We start from the raw sequence: 19,635 nt of genomic DNA, 5'->3' as shown, positions 1-19,635 counted from the left end.
GTCAGGCACGCAGGCTGGACAGATCACAGTGCCTGCTTCCAACTCGATGCCTTTCGCAGAATTATCCCGAGGCAAGCTGGCTTACGTGCCGGCTGAACAACTCGAGGGTTTCTGCCGCCCTTCGCCACTAACAACGGGTCATGATGGCGATCATATTGCAGTTCCGGTTTTGTTCCAGGGATGCAAAACCCCACGCATAGCTCATGCTCATTCATGCACTCTCGCAAAGTTCAGTTTCGTCCTTGAGCACGCCGCGTGGCATACTCCTAACAACCCTTGTTGCTCTAAAGTGCGTCGATATCTCACGCACGTTTGGTTCTGGAGTGGGTCGGCACGGTTCACCGTCACTTTTCGTCCTGCAGAGCATTGATGAACTCCTCGAGCCGCTCCTGCACCTGGCGGACCCGCTTCAGCTCTTCGGCAAGGCTGACCCGACGGCCGGTCAGCAGCGTGCGCTTCTTCTCGGCGTCCAGACTCCAGTCCTCCAGCACCTGGAATGGATCGCGCAAACTTAGGAGCCTTAATCCTACACGCGAGGATAAATTTCAGGCGCGCCACCTACATATACAGCTGCTCTAAATGCTATTCAACCGCTCTACACCCACGTACACTGACCCTTCGACAGGCGGTGTCTCCTCCACTGTATGATACACTCGGGTACACTGACCCCCCGACAGGCGGTGTCCCCTCACTGTATGATACGCTCAGGTACACTGGCCCGTCGACAGGCGGTATTTCCCCAACTGCATGTTGCACTCCGGCACACTGACCCCGACAGGCGGTGCTCGCCCCCCACTCACCTCCTTGATCCGCTTCTCCAGCCGGCGCGCCTCGCGATTGATGATCTGCTGACGGAGCGTGTTGGCCGTGGTGCGCATCATCTGCTGGATCCGCCAGAAGAGCACTACGTCATTGCAGTCGCACTCCTGCTCAGCCACGTCCTGGTGGTAGAGCCAGAACGCCTTGCGACAGTCGTAGGCGCGCGCCAGGGCCTTGCGCAGGAAGAAGCGCCGGTAGACGGGCCGCCACGTGTCCCGAATCAGCTCGTTGTCCACCTCCAGGCCTGAACTCGTCTTGACATTGTTGCGGATGGCCATGATCTCGTCGTAGCCCAGCTGGGGCGGGTGCTCCTGGGGCAGACGATACAAACATCGTAGTCTCAGTGAATCAATGACATGAACAGCACATTATCAGCCGATTTAAAAGCACCGTCACTGGAAAAACCCGCACAACAGCACATAAATGCGCCGCGATCTTCACACTCTAAGCTGCCTGCCCAATGTTAAACCCATACTGCTCGATTTCTTTTGCCAATGCAGTTGTAGCGTTATCTGTGTGTGTGGCTTACGTAGTCGGCGTGCAGAGCCTTATCGAGCTCGGTGCGGACGGCCGCCCTCCGGACGTGCTCGCTGGTAGCGGAGCGCCAGTGCAGCCAGCGCTCCCAGACGCCCGGGCCCGTCATCTCGCGCAGCATCTGCTCTGTCGTCTGGGGAACGGAGCACGCACTGACACACCGACGCAGCGCGCTGCCAGTACCAGGGTGCGGCCATTCCGCCGCTGACCGATCTGATCAAATCCGTCGCTCATCCTGCCACCGACCACACAGAGGCCACACCAGCATCGAGGGGCAGCTCAACCAAGTGTGTTGCACCGGACCTTAACACGTCTGACACGTCAAGCTGGGGCAGCTGACGTCCCACCAGGGTCCAGTACACTTGCACGACACACAAACCACGTCACATCTTCTGGCCCGAAATACTAACCGACACTCTCACAATAAGCGCAGGTGAATCGCGCTGGTACACGACGGCTGTATACCGCGGGCGCCATACAAAGCGTCGTCTGTTGCTGCCTTAACCGGTAGCAGCAGGCAACGACGGCATCCAGCCACTGTTCAGAGCTGAGCACCGGCCGGCGGGCGTCGCCCGGACCGCCGCTGTGGCGCCGCGCACCTGCAGCCTGTCCTTGATGCTCTCCTCGAGGAACTGCACGGCGGCGTCCCAGTGCCGCTTGTCGTGCACGGCCCGGTCCTCCAGGGCGTTCAGCTGGATGACGCGCAGCAGCTCGACGGCGCGCTGCTCCCAGTCGTGGTCGTGCAGCGCCTGCTCCACCGCCGCGCGCTTCACCGGGTCGAACAGGCTGTCGTGATCTCGCCGCCGCTCGGAGCGAGACATGAAGCGCCTGAAAATGCGCGCTCGGTCACACACCAGGTCCACCGCAAACGCAGTGAGTGAAAGATTACGCAGTTTGTGTTAACCGCTTGTTTTCTTTGATTGCATCATTTCGCTTGCATTATTTCACGTGTACTCTTCACTTCTGAAGTTATGATTCCCGTTTTGCATCTGTGAAGCAAAAGTTTGCGCCACCAATTCGATTCGCTCAGGTAGACGACACATGGCCACGCGGCACATTTTTGTGCCAGCACGTTTTCATATCACATTACGAAGGTATGCCCTATACAATAGCACTTATATCAAAAAATAAGTGAGCCTTTTTCCCGAATGAGCGTAATAGCGCAGAGGCCACCATAGCATCAGTTATCTCGTCACAATGTTCTGTGATGGGCCTCGATTGTACAGCTTTGGAATAAGGGTAAATTAAGCTGACGTCGAAAATCTTACATACCATTTAAAGAACAACGGGCAGAACATTTATGTACTCGTTCAATTTCTTGCTTCCAGATGGATCAAATCTGTCTTTTAGTCCATGCCCGATTGGATATATGAAAATATTTATAGATAACGTAGAAAGACAACATAAAATGTAGATAGGCAGATTAACGTCACTGTCGAAAGAGCTCCTCAAATGCATCAAACTAGGGTGTCGAAGATGGCACCCTAGCGCTTCCATAACTACTGATCATTCATGGCATCCGGTTGAGTAAGTCGGCCAGACAGAAAAGAATCTGCTAACATCTTCCGATGCTCCACGCTCTATGCGACAAACATCGACAAGAAAAAGGCCCATTACTGCATACAAACGTCTTAAATTTCGGCCCAATGAATCACACGAATGTCCAGCGCTTGGCGCCCTTCTGTCGGTGACTGTAAGGTGCCAATACTTGCTGTCCTTACGCCGGTGACGTAAGGTGCCAGTAGTCGGGCGTCCTTACGTCGGCGACGTAAGGTGCCAGTACTTGGCGATGGTCTCTGCACAGGTGACGTAAGGTGCGCCAGTTTTGCCGACGAGTCGGCTATCAGTACAACAAGAAAGGGGAAAAGGCGTGATCGGCACAACTATCAATGCCGGGTAGCACGCACTTGAACTCCTCCTCGAGAGTCTCCCAGCCGACTTCAACGCAGCGTCTCGGCAGGCTGTCGTCCGCCCACTGCTTCAGCTTGATGTCCACCGTGGTATTGAAGGTACCTGAGACCAGGTATTACACGTTAAAAGATGAGCATCGCTGCGATCCGATGCACATGACGGATTCCAGTCGGGTCGCAGTGATCTTATGGTGTAACTGTCACACACCGGGAGATGATCTCCCGTGGTGGATGCCAGTCAGGTCGCAGTGACCCTTTGGTGTAACTGTCGCACCAGGAGATGATCTCTGGCGGCGAAAGAGTACCGGTGATTGCATTAAGTCAGTGTTCAGCCGACAGGCAGTAGCAGTGTGTCCGCAGCGCGGAGTGATGCTGGCTCGGACCTCAGGACCCTCGCTGTCAGCCGGCTGCTTACGGACCGGACCTGGGCAGCTGGGTAACGTTACCCAAACAGGACTGGTATAAACTAAATGCCAGGGCTGGGAGGTGGACGGGAGTGGGACGAAATCCACCGGCGGGGCGCCCGCCGCCGTGTGCACGTCGCAACGCTACGCCATTGGCAGACTGGTGTCGACTCCGGCCAGCTTGTCTTGGCCGCCTGACCATACAGTCTCTCACAGTAATGATTGAGGATTACGCCTCATCAACTGCCAGAGCCATTGTGAGACAGATGCCTTTATTACGCATCATGTGGGATGCAGCGATGGAGTGGCAGGGGCTGGAACCAAAGGCCGACAGGTCCAGAGCCTAACACCCTAACCACCGTACCACCACCGCCCCCCCCCCCCCCCCCCCCCCAGCTCTTTGGCGTACTGAACTGGTTTCAGTATGACCAACTGGCTTCCATATGACTTAGTGACTACCGTCTGTCAAACGGTAGCCGTCAACTGACTGCCGCTTTTTGGCATGGGTAGCTCCTCGGACTGCGGTAAGGACGTCAAATGGTAACAACTCGTCCGCTTCAGCTTTGGCACCTGCAGTACCACCGAAAACCTAATGCAGCGGCTCTATCTCTGACCTGCATTGCCGCTCTGCGCAGCCGGCAAGTAGATCTTCTCGAACACGTAGGACACCATCTTCTCCCACAGTCGCTTGTTGAGCGCCTCCTCCCACTGTTTGGGCGACACCATCGAGAGGTTGACCACCTCGTCAAGGATCTCGCCACGCGCCTTCTCGAACAGCTCGTCCCGGTCCAGCTCACGCAGCCTGTGAACGGCCCAGGAGTGTCGCCGTCAGAACCCAGGGTTCCCAGACACAGCTGCAGCACCCGTCATGCCAACAGGAACACAGCCTTAGAGGTGTTTGAGCTGAGCCACACGCAGAGGTGTCCGGACTGAGCCACACGCACGCACGCACGCACGTACGCACGGCTCCACACACCGGACACCAGGCAGCGAGCGTCCCGGCAGACCGACCCGGACTGAGCCACACGCACGCACGCACGCACACACGCATGCACGCACGTACACACAAACACACACACACACACGCACGTACGCACGTACGCACGCGCGCACGCACGCACGCACGCACACACGCACGCACGCACGCACGCGCACGCACGCACACGCACACGCACACGCACACACAGCAGGTGGCTGGCACTTGACCGGCAGGCAACACCAAGGCTACCACGCACTGGTACCCAGTAAATGCATTGAAAATAAGACGAGCTCTGTTTACCCACGCTAACGTCACAACCTGCGCGGTTGCCGGTCGTCGCCGTCAGCACATTCAGCGTCAGCCTGATGTCCAGAACCCACTGACGCTGGGGTCCAGGGCCGCACCACCAGACGGCCACGTGCCGGCGCGTCTCACCCGGGAAAGTTGTTTTTCCACTCAGCCTCGAGATTGAAGCGAGTGGCCTTGAAGGCGTCCGCCTGCTGCTCCACCGTCTCCCGCACCATCTTCCAGAAGCACTCGGAGACGGCCATGCTGAGGTTGCGTGTGGTACACTGGGCAGAGTTCATCACTCCCGACCTGCGTTCAAATCGGTCACAACGACGTCAGCAACGGCATGCACGCCGCGTGGGTCACCTGCCTCTATTCAGGTCAGCAGCGTCCGATGGTCAGGCCTATTACAACGACCACGTGAACATCACACATGTGGACGGTAATTGGCACCTAACATGATGTCGTACACGGCACAGTGCCGTCGACAGGTGACCATGGATCACGACTCGCGCAAACGCACAAATTACATTGACACAACATCATGTGTCTCAGCAATCCACGTCTGCCGTCGAACGTCATATACTGGGTCAAACATGGATTAAATCACTGCCCTCGAACACTCAAATCAGTTGGCAACGACAGGGCCATGAAAGTTAATGTACACAAACAGATGACGCGCAGTAAGGCGGGTGGTTTGTTTACAACTGAACTGGCAGCCATCAGCTGTAATACAAGCTGCACTACATACCGCATTGGGTGAGTATATTACAGACGACATGGAAACGCCCAGCCGCCACTCGATATATGCACTTTCAACAGAACAGGAAGGCATCATGCCCTGACCGGAAGAGCGAAGACTTCTGGAAAAACTGCTCCTCGTAGTTCCTGATCTCGTCGATGCTGTCGTCACTGCTGCCGCGCCCAGTGACAACGGCGAAGTAGCCGAGCGCTTTCATCGGAAACAGCTTGCCCGAGAGGATCTTCCGTATCTGGGGAAACGGGAGACGGTCACCGCGTGGGAAGGGCTGCGGCGGGACAAAACAGACAGCGCTGCCAGCCGGAAACGCGGCGCAACCTAGACCATTGTGCGATGGCACGGACGGCTGCCGGTGGTCGGCCGGACGAGGAGCACCATCCAGTTAAAAGTAGAACAGGCCCCCAGGGGAGATTTTATGATGCTTTAGACACGCGTGACTGGGAACAGCCGTCCTTGGTACACAGCATATAGAGCAAGACACACGTGACCGAGGATAGCCGTCAGACCTGGTACACAGCATATAGAGCAAGACACACGTGACCGAGGATAGCCGTCAGACCTGGTACACAGCATATAGAGCAAGACACACGTGACCGACGATAGCCGTCAGACCTGGTACACAGCATATAGAGCAAGACACACGTGACCGAGGATAGCCGTCAGACCTGGTACACAGCATATAGAGCAAGACACACGTGACCGAGGATAGCCGTCAGACCTGGTGCACAGCATATAGAGCAAGGCACACGTGACCGAGGATAGCCGTCAGGCCTGGTGCACAGCATACAGAACAAGGCACACGTGACCGAGGATAGCCGTCAGACCTGGTGCACAGCATACAGAACAAGACACACGTGACCGACGATAGCCGTCAGACCTGGTACACAGCATATAGAGCAAGACACACGTGACCGACGATAGCCGTCAGACCTGGTGCACAGCATATAGAGCAAGACACACGTGACCGACGATAGCCGTCAGACCTGGTGCACAGCATACAGAACAAGACACATCTGACCGACGATAGCCGTCAGACCTGGTGCACAGCATATAGAGCAAGACACATCTGACCGAGGACAGCCGTCAGACCTGGTACACAACATACAGAACAAGACACACGTGACCGAGGATAGCCGTCAGACCTGGTGCACAGCATACAGAACAAGACACACGTGACCGACGATAGCCGTCAGACCTGGTACACAACATATAGAGCAAGACACACGTGACCGAGGATAGCCGTCAGACCTGGTGCACAGCATACAGAACAAGACACACGTGACCGAGGATAGCCGTCAGACCTGGTGCACAGCATACAGAACAAGACACACGTGACCGACGATAGCCGTCAGACCTGGTACACAACATACAGAACAAGACACACGTGACCGAGGATAGCCGTCAGACCTGGTGCACAGCATACAGAACAAGACACACGTGACCGAGGATAGCCGTCAGACCTGGTACACAACATACAGAACAAGACACACGTGACCGAGGATAGCCGTCAGACCTGGTGCACAGCATATAGAGCAAGACACACGTGACCGACGATAGCCGTCAGACCTGGTGCACAGCATATAGAGCAAGACACACGTGACCGAGGATAGCCGTCAGGCCTGGTGCACAGCATACAGAACAAGGCACACGTGACCGAGGATAGCCGTCAGACCTGGTGCACAGCATATAGAACAAGACACATCTGACCGAGGACAGCCGTCAGACCTGGTGCACAGCATATAGAGCAAGACACACGTGACCGAGGATAGCCGTCAGACCTGGTGCACAGCATATAGAGCAAGGCACACGTGACCGACGATAGCCGTCAGACCTGGTGCACAGCATATAGAGCAAGACACATCTGACCGAGGATAGCCGTCAGACCTGGTGCACAGCATATAGAGCAAGACACACGTGACCGACGATAGCCGTCAGACCTGGTGCACAGCATATAGAGCAAGACACACGTGACCGAGGATAGCCGTCAGACCTGGTGCACAGCATATAGAACAAGGCACATGTGACCAGGGGCAACAGTCAGACCTGATACAAGACATATAGAGCAAGACACACGTGACCGACGATAGCCGTCAGACCTGGTGCACAGCATATAGAGCAAGACACACGTGACCGACGATAGCCGTCAGACCTGGTGCACAGCATATAGAACAAGGCACATGTGACCAGGGGCAACAGTCAGACCTGATACAAGACATATAGAGCAAGACACACGTGACCGACGATAGCCGTCAGACCTGGTGCACAGCATATAGAGCAAGACACACGTGACCGAGGATAGCCGTCAGACCTGGTGCACAGCATATAGAGCAAGACACACGTGACCGACGATAGCCGTCAGACCTGGTGCACAGCATATAGAGCAAGACACATCTGACCGAGGACAGCCGTCAGACCTGGTGCACAGCATATAGAACAAGACACACGTGACCGAGGATAGCCGTCAGACCTGGTGCACAGCATACAGGGCAAGACGGAAGCGAAGTCCCATGGGATGAGTACGTAATATGGAGTCCGTTGGATAAACGACGTCGTAGAGGGGTGTTTGGTGAGTAAAACCATGGGAAAACCGTACGTGACTTACTGAAGCCATTGCAAACGAGCATGTTATGATGCTATTTCACTATAGCATTTCCTCACGGCTGAGTTACTCACTCGGTCCGGGTTGGCTAAATTCTGCTCAGCCAAATCCACCTTCGTCAGCACAAAAATTGTTCGCTTGCCAGTCGGGTCCATTTTTGAAACTAGCTCTGAAGAAAAACAAATGTTATTCAGTACATAATCCATTTTGGTGAGGGATACACGGATATACCCACATCGCTCCACCCCAAAATGTTTTCGTTTATAACTATCCACAGACTTCCGCACGCAAACATTCTAATGGCAGATTTTGCCATTGGATGGCAGAACCTGCCATTGGAATCACACACAATTATTGACATCAAGACGATAGTTAGTTCGCTCGGCGATAGACAATCGTTCGATAGTTCGCACACCCACTGCACGTGCACCATTAAGCAGATACAATCGAGTTTTACGTAGTCTTTTACAAAGCAGATTAAGCACTGATTAACGAACCGCTGTCGATGAGCACTTGGACACACACCCAAGTAGCCACCGCAACGTGTCAAGCGGGCGGTATCATCGCCGGACGACCCCATACCATTGTCAAATGGGCCCCACCATACCCTGCGCCGCAGCATACCCGTAACGTTGCTCCGTTCGCCGGGCGACCCCATACCAGTGCCAGATGGGCCCCACCCACACCCTGCGCCGCAGCATACCCGTAACGTTGCTCCGTTCGCCAGACGACCCTATACTAGTGTTAGATGGCCCCACCACACCCTGCCCTGCAGCATGCCCGTAACGTTGCTCCGTTCGCCGGACGACCCCATACCATTGTCAAATGGGCCCCACCATACCCTGCGCCGCAGCATACCCGTAACGTTGCTCCGTTCGGCGTCAATGCTGCCGTCCTGTATGCAGAGGATGATGGCGTTGGGGTTGGCCATATGGTTCTCGGACATGGCGCTGATGGCCTGGCGCGTGTCCACGGCCATCTCCACCGTCTCGGTGCTGATGACGCCCGGCAGGTCCACCAGCACCATGCGCGGCAGGCCCGGGCCGCGCACCGTCATCGAAATCACCTCCTGGCTCACCGTCTTGCCGCCGCGCACCGAGTTCAGCATGCGCAGCTCCACCTGCCGGCGGTGCCCGGAGCGCGGTTTGAGGACGCCCGCTGAGTGGCGGTGTGCATTACACGCTTTGGTGCCGCCACTGCAGGCGAACTGAACAGGACGACGGGCCTTCCAAAGGCGAAGGAACAAGGACGTTGAGTTTTATTAAGCCATCTGTCGTTCTCAATTCGCATAAATGAAAATCCATACGTTGTCTCGACTTTTCAAAACTTCGCGCGCGCCACCCACCAAAAGCGGGCATCCAATTGAAAACGTAAAAAGCTTCCACATTCATTGATCTGATCAAGTAATTCAAAGCTATACCTCTTTTCTGAGATCCCTGAGGTCAGTCTCGTTGGACAGATCAAACTCGCGGCTGGAGTCCTTGAACTGGGCAATGTGGTATGGGCCCTCCGAGAGGGTCACCTTGACCGGGGCGCGGGTCATCATTTCGCCGGCACCGCTGTGGGGCAAACAACGCTCGTCACACTATAGTCATCTGGTTCGGACCATCTGTCATCCTCCCAACTGCACCACCGTAAAGCAGCAAACCTCATGACAGTTCATATTTTACAACCGGACACATATTGTATCACACAGGCGAGCCTGACTACAGAACGACAGCAGAAAAGGGAACTAACTTGGAATGCTGGCGTATAGACATGTTTCTGTTCCAATTCACCTGAAGTATTATAGCTAATCGGCACATTGTAGGATGGTCGTGGTATACACGATCATCTAAAGGATGGATATATTACCAGGGCAAAATTATCACATCATCCGAGAGATCGTCATATCTCCACTGTCCTACGACTGAAATATTCGTTTCACGAAAGCATAAAAAAATTCGCCTGGAGGGGATTCATAATACCGACAAAGTCAGGTAACATATCGATTGCTCCCAGCCGCGCCACGATGTGCCCAGCCACATTGCTTACTGTTCTGTGAGATAGTGAGCTGAGGCCATGCGTTTTTCGCACGCCAATATTCACCATAGCATCCACCTAACGTGTAGGCCTCGTTACTCCAGCTAGCATCTTTCTCGAGATGGTCGATGGCGTCCAATGGCGATCACTGCTCATGACCGCCATTTCGCAAAAATACGACACTGTCGAGTTAACAGCTAAAATAATTGTGCGCATTAATGCAGGGTGAGCGAGCAAGCGAGCGAGAGAGGCTTCGCTCGGCTCTCCAGGCACTTGCTAAAAAAAGTCAAAAAAAGAACCTGTAAACGCGTCCACAATTTTATCTTTAGGTATAATAACAGCGTATGGGGACTTTGCCTCTCACCGACCGCCAGGGTTGTTCCGAGACGCGTACCTTTATGAGGTATTATGTGGATGCGGTGGCCGCGTGATCGGAGCCGAGCCCTAGACCGACAGGTCCAGAGGCCAGCGACATAACCAATGTAGCATTGTCGCCCAATTTTCTTAAAAAAGCGTACCATTTTACGTGATTGGTTAAACGGCTGATGGCTGACTTTGGTTTTCGTTGTCCTGGTGTCCAATGAATGTCGATTGATTACGAGGAGCGATTTCCCAGTCACGGCTGACACATACGAATCGGCACCACATGCCAGCTCCTCATCGATCTGACGCATCACGAATCCTCATCGATTTGACACACCATGGAAGTCTTGTCGCAAAAGACTGCTATTCTAGGAATCATCTCCAGGACGAATGTATTTTGCGTTTTGAAAGTATTTTGTTATAAAATTGCATCTGCATTTTGTTATTCAAGTTGCATTTTGAATGTAACGTATTCCAGGCCGCAAAAAAGATCAGATGACGTCAGAGGAAAAGACAGACCGTGCTGAGCATTCCGGCACGTCATGCTTCCGCCACCAAATTCTGTTATTAACATGGAACTGCGCGATCGGGTGGTAGGGGTCAGGGCTCACACAAGCACTGCTTAGCTCTGAGCTACGATTCCAGAAATCCATGCATCCAAACGGTTTGAATTAGATCTTTAAAAGTCCACCCACGAGAAAGTACTAGTGCGTGTCATCATTTCGAGAGCAAATGCTTTACGGGGGGCATACCGGCATGCGACCATACCGAAAACGGAGTACTAGGAAAAGATCCGCACGCGAGTATTCATCACAAAAACGGGAATCTTAACGGATGAAGGTGCTAATAACCTGGCGAGTCACATCACATCCAGGAGGGATGTCTACCAGGAACAATCCCGGTGCGTTCGATCATCTCCAGGATGGAGACCTTACCGGGGGAATATTCTGGCGCGTGCTATCATCTCGAGGACGGATGTCTTGCCGGAGCTCTGATCACCCACTACCACCACCCGCGGCAGGTGGTCCTGCGTGCTGTATGACGAGTCGTAGTCGTTCAGCTCGTCCAGCACCTCGCTATACATGTCAATCAATGACTTCTGCCAACGAAACCGAGAGGCGTTTGATTTGTCGGCCTAGGGAAAAAAACAAGCCAACGCGCAGAAAACGCGCTCGCTTTTCAACCAACACGATTAAAATGTTGCGCAAAGGAATAATCAGTCATCGGGAAGGAGCACGGCAGACAAATACCAGTGGCCATCGCGGGTCTATTGACGCTGAGATTATTCCGCCGATCTAACACATGATCCTTGGTGACATTAAAATATCTAATATCACACTACGAAAATGACGATTAAAATTCGATGATAACTCGGCCACAGGACTGAACGGCATCTCCGCGGGGGCAGAGATGACAACGTCCCCTTTTCCCCCTCCCCCGTCCCCCCCCCCCCCCCCAGTTGTGGGCACGCTGGCAACACCGCTGCGCACCTTGATTTTCCTCTGCACCACCGTCTCGTTCCCGCGCAGCAGCAGACGCTTGCGCAGCTCCTTGTTGTCGCGTTCGACCTTTTCGAGCTCGCGCTGATATTTAAGCTGCACATCCGCCAGCTCCTGCTGCAGCGAGTCCAGCTTCTGCTGCATCGTCACTGCAGGCAGCAGCAAGCTCAGAGTCACGGCGTGACTGGGACCAGGGTTAACAGGCGAGCGACACGCTCGGGGTCACCGGGCGGCGTGCACGGGGTCTCTAAGCTTCAGTCTCGGGGTCAAAGGTAACTGGGTGAAAGGATTATAGTCCCTGGGGCACCATGATCCCAGTCGGCGCAGCCCAGCCTGTGTGTGTTGTCCCACTCCCTGGCCCGGCCTTCGTCGCGCCGGCGCGGCGCCGTACCGTTCTGCTTCGTGTCGTCTCCAGAGGTGGTGGTGGGCCGTGTGAAGGCGAACGCGGCGGCCGGCGCGGCCTCCATCGGGTCACCATCACCGGGGTCTGCCGGCACGCGGCCGGAGCGTCAGGCGCGCCACACGACGACGCGCAGCACCGAAACCGGCGCACCGCCGCGTAGCAAAGGTCTCCACCAAAATATCACAAGACACGAACAGAGCGCAACTTATATGCCTGGACGATGAATGATGACCTGAGAACTCGGCGAAAGCCAAAATAGAAACGAAATGGAGAACGAGTGAATCAGAATACGATTGAGCGCAATACCAGAACATTAACAATTCAAGCACAGAAAGGAGGTATGTAAATAAATAGAAGAGAGCTATATGTTTCAATTAAAATACGTCCCAGACCATGACATGACATGACGTAAGAGAATCTACAGTTTGCATTGAACTGCAATCAACTGGCACTGCAATGTCAACACATTACTCAGATACACCATTTGGTAGAAAGGTTTGATTCCACACACCTGTTTGAAATGGTCCAAGGCCAAGGAAACGCAAACCTAAAAGCAAAACAGGAGTATAAACGGGACGGAACAACAAACTTAGAAAACGATGTTTTGTCAAATGTAGAGATCGTGAAGTTTGCGTGGAAAACATCAGGCACCATTACTCGTGTCAGCGCCAGCACGTGGGAGAATCAGCGTCCATAGCTCTGCACCAGCAGCCACCCACAGTACAAGCCCCCAACAAAAGAAGTGTGGAGACACATGACACGACCGTGTTCTACGACAGGTGCTCGCATTCTGAGGCCAGTGATCTCATACTACAAAAGGGCCGGCCGGCGTCAAATAAGCAGGGTCAGGCGGCAGCCAAATTCATACGCAGCAGCGGCAAGCTGATCAAATATATACAGCAAACTATGCTGTTCTCTACCGAGTGTCCCGGTGCATCCAGCAGCTTTGCATTGCCAGCGACGCAATCAATATATGATTGCCTGGGAGTTCACGTCTCAGCGTCTGCCAGAGCCGTTTCGAGACGGGATGTCTTTACTGGGCACCAGATAGGATGTGGTAGTGGTGTGGCCCGGACCGCAATCAAAGACCGAGAAGTGCAGAGGGAGCATCCTAACCACTGCATCACCCCTGATCCCGAGTCAGTCTCCCAAGGCACAACTGTTGCGGTGTTGACTTTATAATTGGTGGCTCTTTCAGGACTGTGAGTCGTTTTTTCAACTATCAAGAGCCATGTATGCTGGGGCGCACATGCAGCGTGTAAAGGACATGGAAAGGCAGCTGGGCGCATGAGGCAGGGGGACGAAACCAAGCGCGGCTTCGGTTTCGCAAATCAGGGGACTTCCTCAAATAGTTTCGAGTTCGGCTTCGGCTTTGTGTAATCTTGATCAACCACCTTCGGCTTCGGCTTGGAATTCGAACGATATCTGAGTCATGGCTTTGGCTTTGGCTTCATGCGAAACTGAACTACGAGTTTTCCTTTATCAGCCATTGTTTTACACTGCAGCTACGACTTTAATTCGCGGAAACGATCTTGCCCGACATGTCACTATAATATACCGCACCTCAGGGCCAATTTACGCCTGGCAGCAGCTGCACTATCTGTCCAAAACACCGTGTACATATCAACACAAAGGAGAGAGGTGATAACCCAACATTATCTTCCGTCCGTAATGTTAACACCTCTCCCAATCACTACACCAAACCCCCGCCATCTTGTCTGATCGCAGTTTTAGTGGACGCGAAAATGGTGTCGATTTCACAACATGACGTTGTACACCTAACACTGCTTTGGCGTCGGTCTCGCGATATTGAAATGATGGCGTTGACTTCAGCTTCGCGTTCCCTAAGTCCGAAGCCGCTGAGTGCGGCCTCGGCTCTGTGCGTCCACAGTTTGAAGCCAGTGGCGTTGGATTCGAGTCCACATTTTAAAATACGAGGCTGCTGGCTTCCGCTTCAAATTTGCAGCGGCAAACTTCAAAGCCATCGGCTCCGGCTCCCGCTTCATCTCACTGCCTAGGCTCTTCAGCTCACTCGTTGTAGCTTCGGCGTTGGATTCGTTGTCGAGGCCAGAGGCCCCGTCCCCACGCCTGATACACATACGATACTGTTCGGTATAGCGATGCGTCGTGTCTATGTTTTTGTAAGATGATGCACACGCCAGTGATCTCTGATCGTGTCTATCGTGGCGCGCAAGTGACAAGCTGCGAACATTTCGGTAGCTTCGCCAGCGAACGTGTTTCGGAGAGTTTGAAATTACAGTGGGAATTTCCACGGTCGACACCTCAAGACGGCTTATTATGCTCTCTAATCCACGTATTCGTGAAAACCCCTTGGAGGATCCGAGCAAAATGGCCTCAAATAGCAAAGAGCAAGCGGCGGTGGCAGTTATTACAGCCAACAGGCAAGGTCGCGGAGGGGGTTGGGGTGGCGGTTGGGGGGCGAGACCTGGGTCGCCGGACGGTGCACCCTCCGAAGCCTTGATAGCGTCGTCCAGCCGCTGCTGGAACCATTCGCGGAAGTCGGTCATCTTGTCTCCATACAGCTCCTTTGTCTTCGGATCTGCCGGCCACATTGCCAGTTGATATTTCAGCATTCAGGATGACATAGCTGGAGCCCTGCATGGATTAACGTACTTTGGGATTTAGCTGAATATCTTTGTGCCGAGTCCAGGCTATGCAGAGTCGAGCAAGAGAATGTGTGACGTGGCGACGCAGCTTAACATTATTTTTAGCTAGAAGCGCATTTGTCATCCTCCGATTTCCGCATCGGCCACATAACTCAAAATGAGATCAATCGTATAGAGATGTGACGCTCTCGGGTGGTGTGATAAATACCGGAAAACGCTTCATCACCTATCCAACCCGAGTCAGGGCCAAATCGAACACTGTTTATATAATTCACATCACATGACCTTCTAAGCATACCGCGCAGCTTACCGAATTCAATGGCAGAAAACGAATCCCTGAACTTATCCTTGAACGTGATCATCTTGCCCCTGAATGCGTCGACCGATTCATTCGAAGGCAGAATATTGTTCAACCAGCCCACATCTGGAAGACCCTTCTTAAAGTCTTCATAAGACTGCGGAAGGATGCACCTTTACGTGAATATGCTTGGACACTGTGGAACGCGTCATGGACTACCAGCCACTGCACGCCGACCATTACGATCGAGGTATGTGCGGGCAATCACGACGTGTGAATGAAGATTCCCTCTTCCCCAGGCCCTTCCCCTGCCGGTACATCTTAACATCACCTTCAAAATAAGCAGCTAACGAAGGATATCATCTGCAAGCCGGACATATCTGACATTAAACGGTGACGGGTAATGATAATATATGCACTCGGATGAACGCAGAGACAGTACAGCTCCCGCCAGCCCGTGCTCTTTCATGATCAACCACTTCTGCTTCCTTCCTCACAGCGCTATTTTCCGAGTTCTGACGTTGACCCAGTCCTCCCTGGACCAGCTGTTACGTACCTTCTGGATGGAGTAGCCGCCGGCCAGAGTGCCGCCGAGGAGCAGGATAGCGGATCTTGAGCGCGCCACGGACGATCCGCGCCAGGAGCATGATGATGTCGCGTGCGCCGACGGGCGCGGGCCAATAGCGCAGACCAGAGGAGCAGCCGCTGCCGGCAAACAAATGATACAGGGTGAGGCGGGCCAGCGGCAGGGCGCGGGGCGCGGACGCTGGCTGGGGTACAGTGTGTGGGGGCGGTGTCAAATACCTGACATGCCCAGTGAGATAGGGAAGTGCAAGGGTAGGTAAGACACATATGCGCACAGACACACACATACATTATACACGGGCATGCACGCACCAAGAGATAAGCTGGATAACGTTTCGATCGGAACACCTTGCTTCCTTAAAATCTAACCGGCTTATACCCGCAGCCTGTGGTTTGGTCAGTGTATCTTTACCGGTTGGCGCTATTTCTAACGCCCGCGAAAATGGTAAAAGGTTTATCGGGGAGTGTATTTCAAAGTCACCTTGGCATTCATAACGTCATAATAACGTCATTCAAATCCAACCATTCAATGAGCGGTGCGGCGGTCAATGCCATAAAAATATAATTGTTGAGGCGTTCATATCTGGCGTTCGTGAGCACCATTTCCAATATAATGGCCGCCAATTGACCCTCAATCAATGTGCAAGGTATGATGAAATAATCAAACCATGCCGCACTCAGGAGTATATTTACTCAACAGAGAAGTGAGCTGTCTAGAGCAGTCATTTCCATTCAAAAAGTATACCAAAAGTTGCAATTGAGCTTGTTTCATCATATATCATGCTTGATTGAATGCCTTCATATGCGAAACACTCCCTTTGAAGTGGGTATGCCACCTTTGTGCATACCCAATTGGCACCTGGGCAAGTGGATAAACATTCACAAGCACAAACACAGACTTTGACAACAGTCACAAGCACAGATGACTCAAAGCTTCCCTGATAGCATTTTAGCAACAGGACCAGAGAGGAAATGCTCAAAGGCATGAAAAAACTGTGATACCAGACTTTTGGCCAAGGTAGCAGAAATTGGGTTGCATAAAATCCAGCCAGCTGGTTTAGGAGCCTGCTGGATGACCTTGGTCAAGTCACATTTTTCCCATAACCACCTTGGAAAGACTGGTCTCTGGAAAAGTGCTTCATTGTGGGCTAGGATGATCAGCTCTGGACTTATTGGTCTTGGCTCTGAGCCCCTACCATGCCAGCACAGCATGACACATACCTCCCAAGGCATCTGTCCTGAACAGGTCCTTGTTGTCAGTGAGACGTAATGCAGCAATCATTATCATTAATCAACTTAGGGCCTGAGGCAAGATGAACTATATATAGGCAAGGCAAGATTAATTATACAGGCAAGGCAAGATAAATGATACCATTTACTAATATGCAGCAAAGTTACAAAAGACTGAAACTGCTGCAGCCTAAGACTGTTAATTACCCTGTTCAAATAAGAATGCACTATACAAAAAGTCTGTCAACCATTAGTGGACCAATAACATCTGCCCCGAGCTATGAGCCAACAACCCGCATACCTGATAACTCCTAAGCATATGTGTGAACATAAAAAAAAACAAAAATCCAGAATTGCAACTTGCTACATACCCTACCAGTGCCTGCTTCAACACAACCCACATAACATGTTTGTAATGCCAGCACGTCTTGACCCTACCCGTCAGATCCTGAAAACTATATGGACAGTACTTAGCACTTAATAGACTGCAACAAAGGCAAGGATTGTGTACATGTAGCAACCTCCCAGCCCACATCCATTGAAATTCAGTGACACCAATGGTGCTCTTGTCAATTGAGGCCCCATTTTACAGCTTGGGTGGTTTCCTAAGCCTACAAGTAACTATTATATACATCATGAAATGGTGATTCATATGTGTGTATTTATTGACCAGCTTAGTACAAATCCCTGCAGGTGCGAAGCACTATCAATTTACTGGTATGGAACAGCTATGGGCAACAACGACACGTGCTATCTATTACCGTGACTTTGATTATTTCAATGTAATTCGCTTTTAACGGCCAAAACTTGCACCATGGAAGGAGTGCCTTTACATGAGCACAAAACACCTGTTATGCATGTAATGCACATGCACACACAGGTGAAGGCACATGTCAAAGACCAGTCCTGCCTATGGTGATGGCATTACTGTGCTCAAAGGAACATGCTTCTTGCTTTATTATGTTCTCCACATTTGTTCAAGCCCCAAATAAGTGCATTCCAACATACATGCAAGAAAGCAATTTGCTGGTCCACAGAAACCTAGAATGTCTAACCTATAACCTAATCAGACTCAAGAAATCAATACCAGTATCCATCTCTGAGGTTAAAAAGCATAACAAAGTTCACAAAGAGTACATGCTTTTGCAGAGCCACAGCAGCCCTAATGTTGAGTCGCCCTACCTACCAATGTCGGGATCACCCCTATCATATGCAATTTGGCTCCCAATAACCCATTTGCTGTCTGAAATAATTTGAGCCAAAAATGTTGCAAAAGGAAAAATTAAAAAAAGTTAACATTATTTCAGTGTCTCTCAGCTAAAAACAGACAGGTGTTCATATTTTGTTGCACAAAGGTCACTATATTTTACTTTAAAATGAAGAACAAACATCCTATTTCTGATTAACATGAGTCTAAGGGCATTATCCTACAGATGATGTTTGCTGCCATATTCTTCCAGCCCTTGTTTATAACAAAAGTTATGTATCTCTCTCTGCTGTGCAGATCACTTATCAGGACTGCATAAAAAAGAAAGTGTGCATATTTTGCGACTGGACCTGACAACCTGGACCTGGACCTGAACCTCTGGCACCAAACCAACGGCACAAATTAAGCCATCCTCAAGCCAGTTTATTACGCAGCCAATTTCCAGCCTGCATGCCGCATCTGACTTCCCACCTCAAGCCTAGCAATAACAAAAGTGTGCAAAATGAGCTTTAGCTCCATGCATCTCAGCTATGGTGTTTGTGTTTTCTTAACATTAGATATGTGCAAGTGCTGTAACTGAGAGGAAGCTACCACCTCAAGTTGTTTAAACATTTAATAATGTCCACTATGTCTTGCTGATAAAGATATATTGTTTAGTGGCAAAGAGAGTATGCTAAAAAATTATGCAGATGTGGAACTTTCCCAGATGAGAGCATCATAAATGGTGCAAAATGACCATGATTCATCCCCCTCCCCCAAACAAATATGTCCTAATTTGTAAGTTTTAGCATGGGAAGTCCTCTGCACAGCAGTATCACCATAAAGGGTCAAAATAAAAGGAATACACCACTCCTTTAAACGAACATATACATCAAACGTCCTGTTTATAGAAAACATCGTTAATTACAAGAGAACAGCGATTTTCTTCTTGCAATGCCAATCTGGAATACTATGGACTAATGGTATGAATAATAGGAACAATACTCACGATCTTTAAGCAGCCGTTAAAGATAGTTCTTACAACGATAATAAATCATAACTGCGCGAAAATCACATAAACAGTGCCGACCGTTCACCCGGTGCCGCCTACCGCAAACGCACGCGTCTC

General features: G+C 51.8%; 1 protein-coding gene across 1 annotated transcript; it reads right to left on the bottom strand.

The window, feature by feature from the left end:
* Positions 1-344: 344 nt before the first annotated feature.
* Positions 345-16,152, bottom strand: LOC119110496 (dynamin-like 120 kDa protein, mitochondrial). Its single transcript, XM_037234344.1, is given in 19 exon segments — positions 345-491; positions 801-1,130; positions 1,349-1,486; positions 1,953-2,181; positions 3,261-3,366; positions 4,282-4,469; positions 5,082-5,243; positions 5,781-5,926; positions 8,368-8,462; positions 9,152-9,413; positions 9,714-9,852; positions 11,614-11,777; positions 12,169-12,326; positions 12,569-12,664; positions 13,092-13,127; positions 15,027-15,140; positions 15,518-15,662; positions 16,062-16,106; positions 16,108-16,152. Coding segments are annotated over 19 exon segments (2,745 nt in total).
* Between the last annotated feature and the right edge of the window lie 3,483 nt (positions 16,153-19,635).

Source organism: Pollicipes pollicipes, unplaced genomic scaffold (genome assembly GCF_011947565.3).
Source record: "Pollicipes pollicipes isolate AB1234 unplaced genomic scaffold, Ppol_2.1 Scaffold_7231;HRSCAF=8579_pilon_pilon_pilon, whole genome shotgun sequence".
Lineage (NCBI taxonomy): Eukaryota > Metazoa > Arthropoda > Thecostraca > Pollicipedomorpha > Pollicipedidae > Pollicipes > Pollicipes pollicipes.
This window is presented reverse-complemented; position numbering and strand designations above follow the sequence as displayed.